The sequence below is a fragment of the Gymnoscopelus microlampas genome (assembly GCF_963454915.1).
Source record: "Gymnoscopelus microlampas genome assembly, chromosome: 16".
NCBI lineage: Eukaryota > Metazoa > Chordata > Actinopteri > Myctophiformes > Myctophidae > Gymnoscopelus > Gymnoscopelus microlampas.
Window position 1 is genome coordinate 33,647,716 of NC_139953.1, and position 17,319 is coordinate 33,665,034.

At 44.6% G+C, this 17,319-nt stretch overlaps 1 protein-coding gene across 3 annotated transcripts in view; it reads right to left on the reverse strand.

Annotated features, from left to right (window-relative positions):
* fynb (FYN proto-oncogene, Src family tyrosine kinase b) overlaps positions 1-17,319 on the reverse strand; it is a 117,437-nt gene that overhangs the window by 36,452 nt on the left and 63,666 nt on the right. For all 3 annotated transcript variants that reach the window (XM_084083341.1, XM_084083340.1, XM_084083342.1), the window contains exon 3: positions 4,338-4,599. In XM_084083341.1, the coding sequence (XP_083939467.1) occupies positions 4,338-4,587 (250 nt within the window). In that variant the 5' untranslated portion in view covers positions 4,588-4,599. The remainder of the gene's footprint in view (positions 1-4,337; positions 4,600-17,319) is intronic.

Here is a 17,319-nt window from a genome sequence, read left to right on the forward strand (position 1 = left end):
TACTGACCTCGACTACGCAGATGACATTGCCTAATCTCGGATACAGCAGAGAAAGGAAGGGGACTACTACTGGCAGTAGAAATGGAGTGCAGGGAGATCGGCCTCAAGCTCAATGCCAAGAAAACAAAGGCACTGACAGGACCTGAATGTGAGGACGGCACTTGCCTGGAATGTCTTGCATGGGATGAGGAGAGTATGAAAATCAGACATGGAAGAAGAGGCGGCTGTTCGTTAGCCTGGTATCCAGCCTGCTTCGCTACGTTCGGCGGACTTTTTTTTCTCTCTTCGCTTCTCAGTCTGGAATGCACCCCATTGACTCGTTTTGCAGAACTACACTGGAACTACATATGTTACGTTAGGCAACGTCGTTGCTGATTGGATGTTGTTCAAACGAATGACGAATCACAACGATCTGTTGTTGTTTTTTTTGTCCCGCCCCGCACCACAGACCAATCAGAAGCCACGGCACGACTCGAAACGTTTGTCATGTGCCGCCTCCCTTGGAGATAGGAGGCATTCCAGACTGATAAGCGGAGAGAGAGAAAAAAGTCCGCCGAACGTAGCGAATCAGGCTGGATCCCAGGCTAGCTGTTCGTAGCTACAGTGGAGTCAGTACTGCTGTATGGGGCTGAGACATGGACCCTCACAGCACAACAGGAAAGGGCCCTGGATGGAGTCTACACAAGAATGCTACGAATGGCACTATAGTGTCAGATGGACGGATCACATCAGAAATGTGGACCTCTATGGGGACCTATACCACGGGTCACAGACAAAGTCAGAGAGAGAGAAGGATGAGGCTGGCAGGGCACTGCGTCAGGCACCCAGAACTAGAGGCAAGCAAACACTATGACACTATGGGAGCCAACCCAGGGAAAAGCCAGGAAAGGCAAGAAGCGCACCACCTACGTAGATGCACTGCGGCGCGACAGCATAGCTAACAACACTGACGACCCTGATGTTAGATAGGAGAATGTTGAGGGCAGCGACCCAGGAGTCCTGAATTGGTGTTGGCTAGACCGTGTGGTCTAGCCAAGACCATCTCGCATCGCATTATCACTTATTTTAACTAGAATATATCACGTACACCCCCTTTAAAGGAGCTACACCATGAATTTAAAAAATAATAATAATATTTGATATCATATTGTTTATGTCCCTCAAACGTTTTTCAAAAGGTTTGAGCCTAAATCAAGCCTCAGATATACTCATTCCAACTAACTTCTCTCTGGCTTATAAAGCACTTTCACCTGCAATACCACATTGTCCTGTTTGGCACGGGGCGCTATTGAGCCAGTTTGTATGCATGTTATGTCCTGGTTCTGTGTGGAAAAAGTAAAAAAAAAAAACTAAGAAAAAAATTTAAAAAAATTAAAAATGAAAAAAAAACATTTTTTTTTTTGGGGGGATTTTTTTTTTTTGGTTAGAACTGAAAAACGGGATGAATTGTTCCCAGACGTGACGTAGGGTGGGGGAACAAATCTGACGGACTGTTTTCAGACCAATTTACATAAAAACCACAGATAGCCTATGAAAGCCTGCATGCTCGAAGTCGGGTATTTGTTGGAACAGAAGAGAGGTGGGGGAGACCAAAAACACACAAAAATGAAGAAAAAGTTAAAATTCATGGTGTAGACCCTTTAATAAATCTACTGTATATTAAATGGGTTAAATGGGTTTACTCCCTGACACCAAATCTCAGCATGTTTGAGTTCTGCCTCCAATATTTGAACAAACGGGAGCTCAACTTATCTTGCCAGATGCTTAAAAGCCTTAAAATGTAACGTTCCAACTGTATCAGATAAATCAATAATGAAGCTGAGGTGTGAGTGCAGTGCAGTCACAGAGCTCTCTTTTGGCTTGCTCCCAGTGTTTGGACCAAAATGGGAAATTGAATGGCCTCTTCTTCAAGGTTCAGTTAAACTCCCATCATGAGGTTTGACGGGAGTCAGTTCATTTCAAAAGGCCCCAGCTTGGCCGTGTCTATCTGGGTTCCGGGGGTTGATGTGGAGATATTGTACGGCTCTGGTTGGTAGTGGCTGCGATGGGAAGGACCTGGGTACTGCTATTCTCACGATTAAGAACAAAGGGTGGAGTGAAAGACAGAGAGTGACAGTGGAGAATGAGAGAGGACAAAAAAGGCAGATGATGGGCAGAGAGGAGAGAGAGAGAGAGAGAAGAGACGGGTAGACTAGACAGACATAGACGGACAGAAAGACAAATGCGGTGCTTTTAAGCCTCAAACATTGGCACTCTCCGCAACGATCGACCCTAAGTGTTATCACTTCCTGTTTTCTGTCACATAACAAAAGCTTGTGCCTGGTTATTACGTGTGGGTTTTATTGATGATTGGTTTGGTGCCCTACTTAATTAGTTACGTAAGGTCATTGGACAAACTGTTACTTAACTTTGGGGAAATTATATAAGCAAACAATCATGTGCTGTAGTTCAGCGGTCTTCAGCGTTTTTTTCAGGCCTCAGCTGAGAGAAAGGCGAAGCCCCCGCTAAATATACTGTATAAAATTGTGCTGCATATTAAATTCTTTATTGTTTTCTTTCTTCTTCTTTTTCTTAGAAAGCCTTCTGTGCAAGAGGTTTTAAAAGCAAACTCACACTTTTTCTCCTTTGTAATATGTCTGCTGTTTTTGTTCTATTGTACAGTTGTGCTGCTGTTGTTCTTTTTAATTGTTGTATTTCTATTGTATGTAAAGCACTTTGTGAGTTTTCTCTGTGAGAAGTGCTATATAAATAAAATGTACTTACTTACTTACTTATTATATAGAGCTGACTGTCTCATCAATGTCTGTTGACAGTTGAGAGATTTGAAATTATGGCTCCATAGATTTGTTTGACAGTACTATTATCAGTGTTGTGTAAATTCAATGTTTTTTGTTTGTTTACACATTATCATTGTTAATAATATGTTGGATTCAAGTTAATCAAAAGGTGGTTGTTGTGTTTGTAGGGCTACATGAATATGGCTTGTTATTATGATCAGCATTTTTAATCATTCTAATTATACAACTTTTTTTTTACATTTATTTATAGTGAACATATTTGAAATATTTTTTTCTTTAGTATGAGACAGAAAAGCAAGGCAGAACGTGTTATTAGAGAGTTCGAGAGGGAACGCCAGCTCGCATCCAAATTTCCCCACCGGGAGAAAATGAGAAAGTTCAAGCCCGGGGCTCCCCTGCCGCTGGGTGGATTATACGCTGACTGAACATAAGCCACACTCTGAGAGGGAGAGGCCTCCTGCTAAGTTGAGTGGAAAAACGCGGAGTTCCTCTGCGGAGCGGAGACCGACGCTCACTCGAATATAAAGGATATCCTGACTAGGAATATTCCCTACACAAACAATGAGGCCCGACACACAAAGACCCGCGCTAATGCCAGCCGGACGTTCCTCGCAGGGTTGTGGAGGGTTGGCTGGGAGCGGAGCTGCAGGGCATGGGCTGGTGAAATGAGGGGATGGGGGGGGGGGGGGGGGTGCGTAGAAAGCAACATGAAAGGGCGTACTGTATTAATGTTGGAGGCTCCATGAGTGTTATGGCTGGGCATTTAGCTATAGTAGCTATATAGCTGTGTCAGTGGGTCAGTTAATTGTTTACCACTTTGGCCCCAATCAAAGTATCTGAACAACTTCTGGCTGGATTGCTCTGGAATTTTCTGTGTCCCTCCCTACTGATTTTGATGATGCCATGGCCTTTCCTCGTTCCTAGTGCCACTTTAGGCCAGAAATACCAACTGCACACAAAACATCCCAAAATCTAATGGACAGATTGCTATGGAACTTCATGTTACTATAAAGATACTAGATAGATACTAGATAGGTCGGACCCTAGTGATTTTGGTGACCCCATTGCCTTTTTTCTGCCACCATGCACGCGATGTTTCTATGTTTTAAGTGGAGATCAGTGTTTTTTCTGCATAGGGAATTTTTAGGCATCCAACTACGGGATATTTGGGGTACAAGAGTTTTAGGACATAAAACGTCATGCAGAATGCAATTTAAGCTGTCGTTATCTTGACTTTTTGTGCTGTTATTGGCACATGTCAGCATTAACACCACTCGCTTTATACAAAGTTATAGTTACATTTCGGTCAGTCCTAAATGGCGAGTGATTTACTTTTCATGGTTAACCGTGCACCTGCCCTGATGCCTAATGCGTGTTTTGGAGTGTCTGCGATGCATCTCGATTGAGCACACTGTACATGATTTTTACTATCCTGACTTTGAAATAAAGCTACGGTAACCAAACCAGGGTCACTAAGAAAGACAGCTCAAACCTTGGATCTGGATCTTCAAACACATCAACGTCATCATCGACCCTTACCTGTGCCGCCTCGTGACCTCAGCGTGCCAGTGTGAGCGGAGGTGCTGACCCCTCCGAAGACAGCAATCCCCTGACCGACGGGGGTGTGGAAGTTGTTGTAGTTGGGGATGGCCGTGACCCCAAAGCTGGGGTACTGCTGGGGCGCCGGGTCGGCCCCATAGCGGTAGCCGGCACTCTGGGAGAGGCTGGTGTCACGGTGATCGTCTGTGAGTTTGCTGGCTTCCTTATCCTTGCATTGCACACAGCCCATTATCTATAATATCTGTGGGGGAAGACATCAGAGAGAAGGAAGAGGGATTATAAGTTTGAGTGGGTGAAATCAATAACCCCATATACCCTGTCTGGAAAGGAACGATGCTCACTAAGACTTCTCTGCACCGCCGTACAAACCAGTGAACTCATCGCTGAGTTACTTTTTGTTCAGACTTGGTCCATAGTTTAATTTCAATGTGGTGGGGGGAAAAAGTGATAAAGTGACTAATCAAACAAAAGATCAAAAGTGAGTTCTAATAAACACTTTTAGGTCAACTTAGACACATCATCAGTGCTGTATCCTGGGTTCATTGGGTGTTTCGGGTCTTGTAACATCAGACACCCTCTAGGCCTCTACTATAGCCGAGCGAGGTTGAACAAAAAAGAAAGGGAATACCCATGTGGCCTAGGAAAAAACAACAACATCTCTCTTTTTATAGATTCTGTTCTTCGGGTGATTACACTGGTATGGGTTGTGGGGAAGTTTTATTCAAATTCATTTATTTATGTTTTCTGGAGGCTGGCACAGTGCTCCGTCACTCTGAATGACTCACACCAACAGCGTGTCTCTTTCATGGTCAGGAGGAATAAACGTTGATTATCACACAGATGTCAGGGTAGCTTGCCAGTGAGGAGACTGAAAAGGGCAGACTGACACGGAGGCAGACAATTGTTCCTGGAGCAGCGGCGGGGGGCACCTGGAAACCTTTCACTTTTAAAAATTATAGTAGTTCACTTCAGGCAGGCACAGAACACAAGCAAAGTCCCCACTTACATAAGCACTCCAATCACATACGGCCATGACCCTAATGGTTCAATCTACGCTGTCTATTTAAACAGACCGACACTCAATCTTACATGCTCAACATCTCTCGCTGCTACCACAAATGACAGCTTCTCAGTAACTAAACCTCCTATAGAAGCATTTACAGTAGGTTTTCACTATGACAGCAATATCATTCAGTACAGATCCATGTAGGCCTATTGTATCATGTTCTGTTAATTTTTGTGTATGTATAGGTTCTTCCCTATGAGAGGTTCATATGTCTATTATCGTGTCATCTTGACAAGAGTGTCTGACTGAACTGCCATTACCGTGTAGGGTACTGGAAATAGTTTGACTGTACAAGAAGACAGCACTGTTTTCGCAAAGCAAATTTGAACTGCATTCAGGAAGTGAGTAACACAAATACACTGTAGAAGGATGGGAGAATGTTGGCGCCTGGACACAATATATAATATTTATTTTGGATCATTATAAGTGTACAGTACAGTGTTGCAAAAGCATCACAACAATTCTCCGGAGCTATTTCTATTGTGCACAACCGAGGTGCGGTGAAGACGAGAATTTCCTTGTGGTGTATTTGGGTTCGGGGGGGGAATAATGCAAACATGACCACAGACTAGATGCCTGAAAACATCTTGAAATACTTTTGGCATAGTTTGTTTGTGAGTCTGGGGTGGGACGGCATTTCCCCCTGTCAAAACATGAACGCAGAGATTCTAGGGAGAGCACCGTGGCGGGAAGGCAAGGCGGGAAGAAGATTACCAGTGGGCAATTTTTATTTACTCCCCGATGAATAAATGTCATCTAATTATCACTTGGACAAACAACTCTGAATATAACTGCGTCTTGTCTGGGTTGTACATCAGTGGAGCCGCACTCCTCTGGGAGACAGAGACAGAGCGAAAGCCCTCGGTGTTAGCCACTGTTTGTCCTCAAAAGTGTCACTTGAAAATATATTATCTACACAGTAAAACCCTGAGTGTTCGATGAACTATGAGAGTGTACAAATGGACCCTTAAGGGTCCATTACTGTCTCTCTCCTTCTCTATCTGGTGCTCTCTCCCCTCTTATCTACCCATGTCAATGTTAGTCTGTCACTTGAAAATATAGCCTACTAAATATTCACTTAATTCCACCCCTCTCTGTCTCTTCTCTCTCTCTCTCTCTCTCTCCCCTTTAACTTCTCTCTGTCCACTCCTCGTGATTCAGGTCCTAAAATATGTCACTAGAAAAAATATTTAATTTCCTAACTTCCGCCCTACTGTCTGGCTCTTTCGCTCTCTCTCTCTCTCTCTCTCTCTCACTCCATGACTTCTTTTCCTGTCCGTCTCTCTCTGGCCAAGTGTCCATACGTGTCTCCTGTCCTCATTATACTGTGAGAAGGGCAGGAAGCCTACCCACTGATGGCACATGCTGAGTGAGTGACAAGGGAACAGGAAAGACACACAAGTGCAGAAACAGAGGGACAAGAGAAAGCGAAAAAATAAGTTAAGAGCCAGAGAGAATAAGAGACAACACGAGACAAGGGGGAGAGATGGAGAGATGGAGAAACGGAGCAAGCGAGCAGATAGACACACTAATAATAGAGACAGGCGGGGGAGAGAGAGAGAGTGAGACAGATGAGATGCAGATAAAGCTCAGAGAAACCTCTTGCTCTTTTGAGTGCGTCTCTGTGTGTGTTCCGCACTTCTCAGCGGGAAGGATAAACGAGAGGGAAGGAACCCCACTTCTCCATCGATCATTACAGTAGCAGAATGCTGGCCCATGGACAATGACCAGGCTCTCTCTCTCCCGGACATAATCACACACCCGGAATACGAGAGAGAGAGAAAGAGAAAAAGAGACTGAACTGAGCCAGTAAGCTGAACAACCACACAACAGGCTCCTATGGCGATTAGACAAGGGGCAAAAAGGTGTGATGTATAATCCACTGTTCTCCATCAGTGAGATTGGTGCATCCTTCCCAATTTCTTTTACAACGGAGAGCCCAGATTATTGCGATTAGTTCACCCGTCAGGACACCCCCCCAACTGCATTAACTTTTCATTCTTGAAATGGCCCATATACGCCTTGCAGGCCACGTAGCGCCCCGAACCGCTAGTAATTGAAATTCTCTGACAGTCCATCTGCTGAGGAGATCCTGACATGCTAGCCAGCACACTGAAAGGTTAGTATCAGCAGGTGATGGTGATTTGTTGTTTTGAGTGAGTCTGCGTGTTGGGAGACAAAAAATGAAACAAAAGCATTGTCTTGCACACACGTCATAGTACTATGAGTTGAATGAAGAGGAAGAACCAATTGCTCCTTATTTACATAAACGAGTCATGCAAAATTAATTAAAAATTGAGAGAAAGTGCAAGTAAATGCCAATATGTGTTTATCTAAAGAAATAAATCACTCAATCAGTCCTTTACTGAGAAAACTAAATGATGTGTCCTTCAAAGACTGCATCACATTTCCACAAAGAAATAAAGAGAGTAACTCAAATTCTCAAATAGAAGCTGGTAGGTTGTAGAAGCTGACACTGTTAGGGTGAATACGTACACACACACACACACACACACACACACACACACACACACACACACACACACACACACACACACACACACACACACACACACACACACACACACACACACACACACACACACACACACACACACACACACACACACACACACACACACACACACACGCACCATGGTCACAGTGTGTCCCTGGCCGCCCACCTGACATGTGAGACTGGGCAGCAGAGTGAAATGGCCGTCCAGCAGAACACAGACACAACAACACAGCACATGATGCCACAATGACTCTGTCAGCCCACGCTGGAATCCACAGTGACAAGCATGGAGGACCAGGCAGCATGCAGCAACAGCTACGGGTTGAGCAGCACTGCCAAGCGTCCCTAATCGTATTGGCTTACAACGGGAGCCGCTGCCCCAAGACTCCAAAGAGGCTAATCCCTTTTTCTTTTCTCTTTTTTTTTAACACAAAATAGTAGTAATATGTGCAGGCCAGATAAAAAACTGCTTCTAAAAAACAATCACACCTCATTTCAGATGTAACCACAGTAACCCGTGTCCCTATTCTGGACATGTCATAATAGGCGAATATTCAGCAAAAATAGCCAATCTTCTCACAACGCGTTGCTGCGACGCATTGTGAGGTGTTTGGTGTATGCAGAGGCAAAAAGGAAGGGACCAAGTATAGATCCCTGAGGGACCCCAGTCAATGAAGTATACCGTAGGGTTTAAGTGGTAAACAAAGAAACCAACTAACCTCAAAGAACAATGGTATCCGCTTTACATAATCAATGACTGATTCAAATAAAGGCAAGATTTGGATGAAACATATTGTATTGATCTCTCTTGAGCGAGATGGAGAGACCCTCGCGATTGACGTTGCTAAATGTTCATCTTTAGAAGAAGGAAAATGGTGGATACGCTCCCTGTGCGCATTGAGGGAAAATGGCCTACGGTTTTGGTTTAGATGTGGCCCTTTAGAACAGAAACGTACATGTATTTTACCGTGTTGACAAGCAGCTGTGATGAAAGCATGCTTATGAACTGCAGATATTTCTAAATACAACCCTACAGTAGTGTCTAAATACAAATATCTAATCTAAACCGAAATCTGTGGTACAGTGGGTTTACAACAGGTTTCCACAAAATAGAAGATCATTGTAGAACCCTGAATAGATTTTTTGGGTGGTTTTCTGTTACTAGAGGTTTCCACCGCCCTCATATCTACGTCGCACCTACGATCCAACCAATATGCCCATCTATAGAGAACTCTGAATCTGTCAGTTCTTGTCCATTTTATGCCCATCATCAGTATATGCCCATATGGGCATTTACATATTATGGAGCTGACTGATTTGTTGATTTGCCTGATGCCATGACGACACATTGAGGTTAGACAACACACTTCATATTAATTTGGGGGTTATGGCTGAGTCATAGTGACATGAGCGTGCTGACGTGGTCTCCCCGCCCACCCGCCATTCCCCCCTTCAGCCAATTTTAATATAAGATATTCAGAAGCCCAGTAAGGAACAAGCTCATCACTGTGCTCTGTGAAACAAGAGTCTTTCATCTCTTTCATTCCTTTCTCTTTGCATTGCAAATACTCTCTCTACCAATTAATTACTCCTCTTTCTCAGAAACGGGCGACACCTGCTAGCTGTGGGGGTTGTTGAGTTCTGTTTACATCCTCTCTTCTCTCTCCACTCGCCTCAATGTATACAAACAAGTAACATCTATTCAACGTTTTGCATTAAGAGTGGCAATTTCCACTGTTTACCATTACACATATACAGACAGTGTTGCATTGGAATGGTTCACACCCGGACGTACTGTCAACAGCCAAATCCAACATGAAATCAATGACCCCCTGGGGGGGAATCCAATTAAAGAGCAGGACATGACCAGTAGCACAGTCAGATCTATAATTGGTTAACGCAATAATAAAAAAGGGGCTATTCATATAACAGTAGATGGGCCTAATTCATTAGGCTGCGTTAATTGGAGCCAAAGACCTGACAGCATCTGCAGACGTCAAAGCAGCTGATTAAAACGTGGTTAATTGGAGGAAAATTGATTAACCACTTTCAACCTGGCCTCCCTATTTTCCAGTCAGTCATTATCCACACGTTTCCGAGGGAATTGTGGGCATCACTTCCTGTCGATTTGATCAGGTGTCAGTGATCAAATCGACAGGAAGTGATGCCCACAATGCCCTAGGAAACGTGTAGATAGGCAAAATCTTTCAAAAAATAGCCGATGTACAAGCTCACAAAGCATCAGGATGTGAGCTTGTATATTGGCTATTTTTGCCCACGATACACTGACGTAAAACAGAGTATAAATAGGGTTTGAATGGTTAAATGTTGTCTTCTGGAACATGCACACCTGCACGCATGGCGCTGAGTGAATTATTCATGGGGAACAGTTGTGCAGGGCTGCAGCTAATGCTATAGCAGAGCATTAGCACCTAGCCACCAGGGCTAACACCATAGGAGGAGGACAATTCTCTCTCTCATTTTGGTGAGAGACACACAGTGGAGAGGAGGTAGAGTGAGCGAGGACGTTGCAACACAAGCCACGAACGCATGCATGACGTCATGACAGTGTGTGTATAGCAGTGGTTCGCAAACCTTTACATTTCAAGGTCTCCCCTTAACTCTGACAGTATACGAATGGAATCAAATGGACCCTAACGGGTCCATTTGATTCCATTTGTATACTGTCAGAGTCACAGACTTGTAAGAGTCAATTTAGAACCCCTAAAAGGAACCCAGAGAGTCCCTAGAACCCACTTTGAGAACCACTGGTGTATAGGGCGGCGATCCCCAACCTGAGGGCCGGGCCCCCCCCAAAAAAAGAAAAGAAAATGGGCCCCCATATAATTATAATGTTACATGACAATATAACATTAATTAGAAAATAATAATGGTAGTTTTTCTTTAAACCCTTGAAAAATAAATAGGACCTTAAAGTAACGTTATCACTGATCCACGCCAGAACACAATCTACTGATCATTAAAATAAACATGCTCTGAAAATGCACTGAACCCCGAAAAAGCTGGGAACCACTGATGTAAGGGGAACATACATACCCCCACCCGAGCTTGCATTTGATGGGGGGGGGGGGTTGGTGCTGGTGGTAGTGGTTCATTGAGAAAAGGAATTATAGTGATGGAAGCAGACGTAGAAGATCAGAAGTCCTGAGCGGAAAAAATGGGCAAAGCTCAGGATTTAAAGCAGTAAGGTGATGCACGCACATCTAAAACATTGCAACGGGTGCTGGATCCAACTGAACAAATATGAATAAAGAAAAAGAGTCCGCACACCGTCTTAGTGCTCCCGATTATTTAATGAATAGCTAGCGGTCAGGTACAACGTTTCGGCCGTGTGGATACCTGACGAAGGCCACACGGCCGAAACGTTGTACCTGACCGCTAGCTATTCATTAAATAATCGGGAGCACTAAGACGGTGTGCGGACTCTTTTTCTTTATTCAAAGCTCAGGATTTCCCAGTGTATAAATCATATTCCCATCTGATCGGGGTGAGTGAAGGCTTTTATTCTACACCCCCTCTGATATGTGGCGGGCTAGAGACCCCCCTCTCTCCCTATATGCCAATTCTTTCCCCTTTTCTTTCTTTCTGCTAAAAGAATACAAACCGTCTGTCCGACAAGGCCGATGGAAAGACAGACAACAACACACACTGAGTGTGTGTGTGTGTGTGTGTGTGTGTGTGTGTGTGTGTGTGTGTGGGGCGGTGTAGTGTAACAACGAGAGGAAAAGGCAATTAAAGGTGAGAGAAGCATGGAGCAGAGGCGTAAAAATAGTACCCGTTCAAAAGAGAGAGAGAGAGAGAGAGAGAGAGAGAGAGAGAGAGAGAGAGAGAGAGAGAGAGAGAGAGAGAGAGACAGAGAGAGAGAGAACAATGACTAGATGGGGTGGGGAGGGGGGGGGGGGAGAGGAGTGAGTGAGACAGGAACAAATTGAGTGGAAAAAACATAGAGAGAGTGGATACCGACATCGATGGGGAAAGGAGGGGGATGGTGCAACTGATAGACGGAGAGAGAGAGAGAGAGAGAGAAAAAAAAGAGAGGAAGCATCATCAGGGCAGCGGTGGGGAGGACGTGCGGCTCAGAGGCCTTGACACAAGGAGCAGGCTAATGATCAGTTTGTGTGGAATCACATGCTGAGCCTGCATGCCTCTCTGTGCCGGGGGGGGGCTCAGCATTATCGTTGAAACCTCGTATCTCCGCGTTGCAACTTTTGATGTTGTTGTTGTCTTGTAAATTAATGCCCTACTTCATGGTGTTACACGCTTGAGCTGTGAGCTTGTAGTTCGGCAAATTTCACTAAATAATAATACAAAAGGAACGGTTTTGGACATGCAAGGTTTCCACCCCGACAGCGGCGACATCTGAGTCACGCAGTTTCACGTGGATGCACAAAGAGAGACAGAGATTGGCTTTCTATCCATCCTTGTTTTTTTTGTGTACTAACGCATAGGCGACTTTTGCCTCTGCCACCAGGGGGGGCAAAGAAAATATATGAACATATATGTTTTTATATATGCAACATATATGTTTATCATATATGTGACATATACGAAATAGGACATAGAACACACACACACACACGCAGCGTTGGCTGTGCGTCCCATAGGCAGGGCCGCAGGAAGGGTAGTGCGAGCGGTGAGGCCGCACAGGGCCCCGCACTTGGGGGAGCCCCGCAAAAAAACAGAATCACATTTATTAAGAGTTATAAAAAGAAATAACCGCAAATAACCACCAAAAACTCGGAAATATCCACCCAAAACCGCAAAAAAAACTCTCGCGCGCGCGAGGAGGGAGCATGCGCGCTGCGCTGGCGCACGCGACTTCGCACAGGGCCCCGCATTTCTCCCAGACGGCTCTGTCCATAGGCCCTGTGAGTGTGGTGAGCAGGAGACAAGGGAAAAGTTGCCAGTCTGACACCCTGACAGACGTGTCATTCACTTGACTGGACCCCACAATTCAATGACAGTGTTGAATTCTGCCCACGTTGTTCATCAGTGACCTGAACCCTGCTCTCTGGTGCCATAACCTCTGAACACATGCACGACCCGCTGTAACAGCATCATCAATCACTGCTCTCTATGGAGGTGGAGATGGAGTGAGTGAAAGACGGAGAGACAGAGAGAGAGAGAGAGAGAGAGAGAGAGAGAGAGAGAGAGAGAGAATCCCAGATGAACATAGCGGGGGAGAGAAAGAGAGAGACAACCGACACAGAGAGAGAACAAAAGCGAATGTGTGTGACGTGTGAGAAAGAACAAGATAAAAGTGCAGAGGCTAGAAACAGAAAGTTAGCGTGTGAGTCTGAGAGAGAGAGAGAGAGAGAGAGAGAGAGAGAGAGAGAAAATAAAATAAAATAAATGGAACACGGCTGACTGTTCTTCCGGGGCCTGACTGTTCAGTCCCCGGGACCCACTGAGGGGAGCTGTTGTTCAGGCTGGGCCTGGTGGCTGGGGGGGGGGGGGTCAGTCAGGTCACCTGGCACATCCAGAGGAAACACTCCAACACAATACCGCTGCAGCAGCAGCTGCTATGCCCCCCCCCCCCCACACACACCCCTCTCCCCCAGCCTCCCCAAAAAGCCTGGCTCTCTTCTCCTCTTGCTCCCCTGTGCTCAAACTCTGGTGACAATGCCACTAAAAGCTCCAAAGGATCCAGGTTTAGCAAAAGAAAGAGGTGGGGGGGGGGGGGGGGGGGTTTATGCATACACAGCAAAATCCAAGAGTATTTAACACCAAAAGCGTAAGAAATGAGGTGATGACCTGATGAAGATGTATTATAGACATCACAATCTTTTTTGCCTGCACTCTGTAAATAAAGAAAAGGCTTCAGGTGACAGAGTTTGCTCCGGTCCAAGTCCTGCTCTAGCTGTCCTGAGATGCACTGGACCAGCCTGAACTTGGCTTGAAACGCGGTGGAACCCCCCACTGTTGTTGTTCTGTAAAAAACTTGACTCTGGATTTAACTGTGTACTACTACACAAACACCACTTTAACATTTCTGGCACTGAGATATAACTAACAACTTCAGAAGGCACACAGAACAACAGAACAACAAAGCAGCGCTAGTTCTTTCCTGTGAGGGGGAGGGACGCTCAAGAGTTCACCGCCGAGGACTTCAGTTGGTTCTCATGATTTTTTACCCTTTAGTAAGCAGTGGTGGAAAAAGTACTCACATTTATTACTTAAGTAAAAGTATCAATACTGCAATATAGAAATACTCTATTACAAGTAAAAGTCCGGAATTCAAAAATGCACTTGTGTAAAAGTACAAAAGTATTGGCATCAAAATGTACTTAAAGTACCAAAAGTAAAAGTACACATGTTCCATTTAAAGTTTTCAAATATATAAAAATATTTTGAAAAATAGCAGATCTACAAGCTCACAATGCGTCGCATTGCAACGCATTGTGAGCTTGTAGACCTGCTATTTTAAAATGGCTGAAATGTATATATGGCTGAAGTGGTTAGTGTATGTCTTGTAATAATAATCAAAATCTTGAAAGTAACTAGTAAGTAAAGTTTTCAAATAATTGTAGTGGAGTAAAAGTACAATATGTGCCTCTGAAATGTAGTGGAGTAGAAGTGGAAATTGGAGATACTCAAGTACAGTACAAATACCTCAACATTTTACTTAAGTACAGTACTTGAGCAAATGTACTTAGTTACTTTCCACCACTGTTAGTACGCATCGCTGATTCAAAATGCTAGCAGCCCCCGCGACGCAACACACATTTTTGTGTTCATCTCAAAGGGGAGCGATTTGGGAGCTAAAGCATCCGCCGTAGATTATGTGGGTTTCACAGGACTGTTCCCATACATACACTGTATGTAGCACGCCACACGACACTACAGGAGGTCCGCCCGGCGCCCGCGGATGCTCAATCCCCTGTTAATAACAAAAAAGGGTCTCTTATCTCTCTCTATCCTCGTCTCTCACCATAAGCTTCTCAGCTATAGTAAGGCCTCTCAACGTGCAGATGATAAAGAGGCCTCTGTTTCCAAACAGCCGTACAATCACACTCTCTAAAAGAATTCCAGAGACTGTCGACTTTGGATGGTAACGCACTTCGCGTTAAAGCTTTTGTTCGTTTACGCACGCTGGGCGTTTACGGTTACAGTTCCATCCAGCGGGATTACAATGGGGGGGCATGACTTTTCCCAAGCGTATTTTTCTTTTTCCTGGCTTTTCCATTCATGAACTTGAACTAGGTATCTGGGTCTGATCTTTGATAAAGGGAGGAGAGCCGTGCACATCCTCAAAAAGTACTCAAATGTTTTACTTTAAGTAAAAGTATCAATACTGCAATGTAGAAGTACTCTGTTACAAGTAAAAGTCCGGAATTAAAAATGTACTTGAGTAGAAGTACAAAACTATTGGTATCCAAATGTACTTAAAGTACCAAAAGTAAAAGTACTACAATATACGCGACGCGTTGTGAGCTTGTAAATCTGCTATTTTCAAATAGCCTAGGTATAAAATAGGGCTAAAGTGGTTAATGTATGTCTTAAATGTAATATTTTATATCTGCAAACTCAAAGTAACTAGTAACTAAAGTTTTAAAATAATTGTAGTGGAGTCGTAAAAGTACAATATTTGCCTCTGAGTGGGTAATGCAGTAGAAGTAAAAGTTTAGACAATTAAAAATGCTCCAGTAAAGTAAAAGTACCTCAACATTTTACTTAAGTACAGTACTTGAGTAAATGTACTTAGTTACTTTACACGACTGCACTCAGGTGCAATAAAAAAAAATCCTACAACTGGAGCCCACAGTGTGCGAGAGCGTTCTCTTTCAGTTTTCTGATCTTTGATAAGCCTGCAAGCTTTGCCGAAGCCAACAACCGTTGTAGATGTCCTGGGATGGAGGGAAGCTTACATCCACTGCACTGATGCGCAGGGCAGACTGCACAACCCTACATTATGTAGTCTGGGAGAATTCGCCTCAGAGCCTGGACAGCAGGGGCGCGGCCACTGCGTTCTGATTCAAATCAACAGCCAATGAAGAAAAGGGGGCGGGATCCACATGCAGTGGGTCTTGCATGTAAATAGGAGCGACGGGAAGCAATTTCTCCTTGAGAAATTGCGGCCGCCATTGTTGTGTACTGCTGTTTGCCTCTCGTCGGACTGTTAGACGAGTTGCACAGCTCTCAGACCGGTAAGAGGCGTGTCCGCTCAGATTCTGAGCGTAAATTACATCCCGTGCACAAATACCAGGGCTCTGGCCCAGAAGTTTCCTCGCCCCTCCTGTTTGTATGCGAGAGCTGGCAAAAACTTCTGGGAACTCAGATTATACATTATGCATTGCTTTGCTGTTGAGGGAAGTACAGTTCCCAAAGCAGGCAGTGAAACAGCCAGGTACCTCAGTGGTACCTCAGAAGAAGAAGGTCTATAGAACCTTAGGGCCCAAACTTCTTCAGTCGCCTGAGACAATAGAGGTGTTGCTTTGCCTTCCTCACCACTTGGCTGGTGTGGACGTCCCAGGTGGGTTTCTCAGTGATGTGTGGACGCCCAGGAATTTGAAGTCGCTGACCCTCTTCACTGACATCTAGATGTGTGTGTGTCTGTGTGAGTGTGTGGTTGTGGATGAATGAGAGGCTGTCTATATTAGTAGCTTAATGACTAGTATTAAAATTCTATTGTCTTTTTTTTATGTCCAGTGTATTTGTATTTAAGTTCATAATGTTAACATAAGTATAACTAAATGCATTTGAAATTAAATAAAAATTTAACTTTTCAGGATTCCAATTCAAAAGTAGTAAAAATAGCCGATCTACAAGCTCAAAACGCGTCGCTTTTGAGCTTGTAGATCGGCTATTTTTGCTACTTTTGTGTGACATAGAATGGTGAAGTACAGCATTAATTTACCGAAAAAGTTAAAATACGGAGATAAGAGGTTTCTGCCCGACAGTATATGCAATGTGACCCTCTGGAGTGAGTGTGGAAATATAGTGGCTCTCTCCATCATCAAAGTTGCCCACCGCTGCTGTAGACTGATGATCCTCTGTCTGTCTGTCTGTCTGTCTGTCTGTCTGTCTGTCTGTCTGTCTGTCTGTCTGTCTGTCTGTCTGTCGCTATCCCCTCCCTCTCAGTCTTTCTCTCGTCCACACAGCCACACACACCTCTCCAGTCTCCGCATGTAGAGATGCGAGCTGGGGCCACTATAGCCTCTGCCTGTCCCTGTCAGTCAAAGACAGGGGGGGGGGGGGGGGTCTAGCGGTGACACCATTAAGTCAGGGCAGCTCAGTGTCAGTAAGCCAGAACATCAGTAAACAGCAGCATCTATCTACACAGTAAAAGCCACAGCGATCATTCGACCACTTTCAACCTGGCGTCCCTATTTTGGCCATGTAGGTGAACGTTGTCA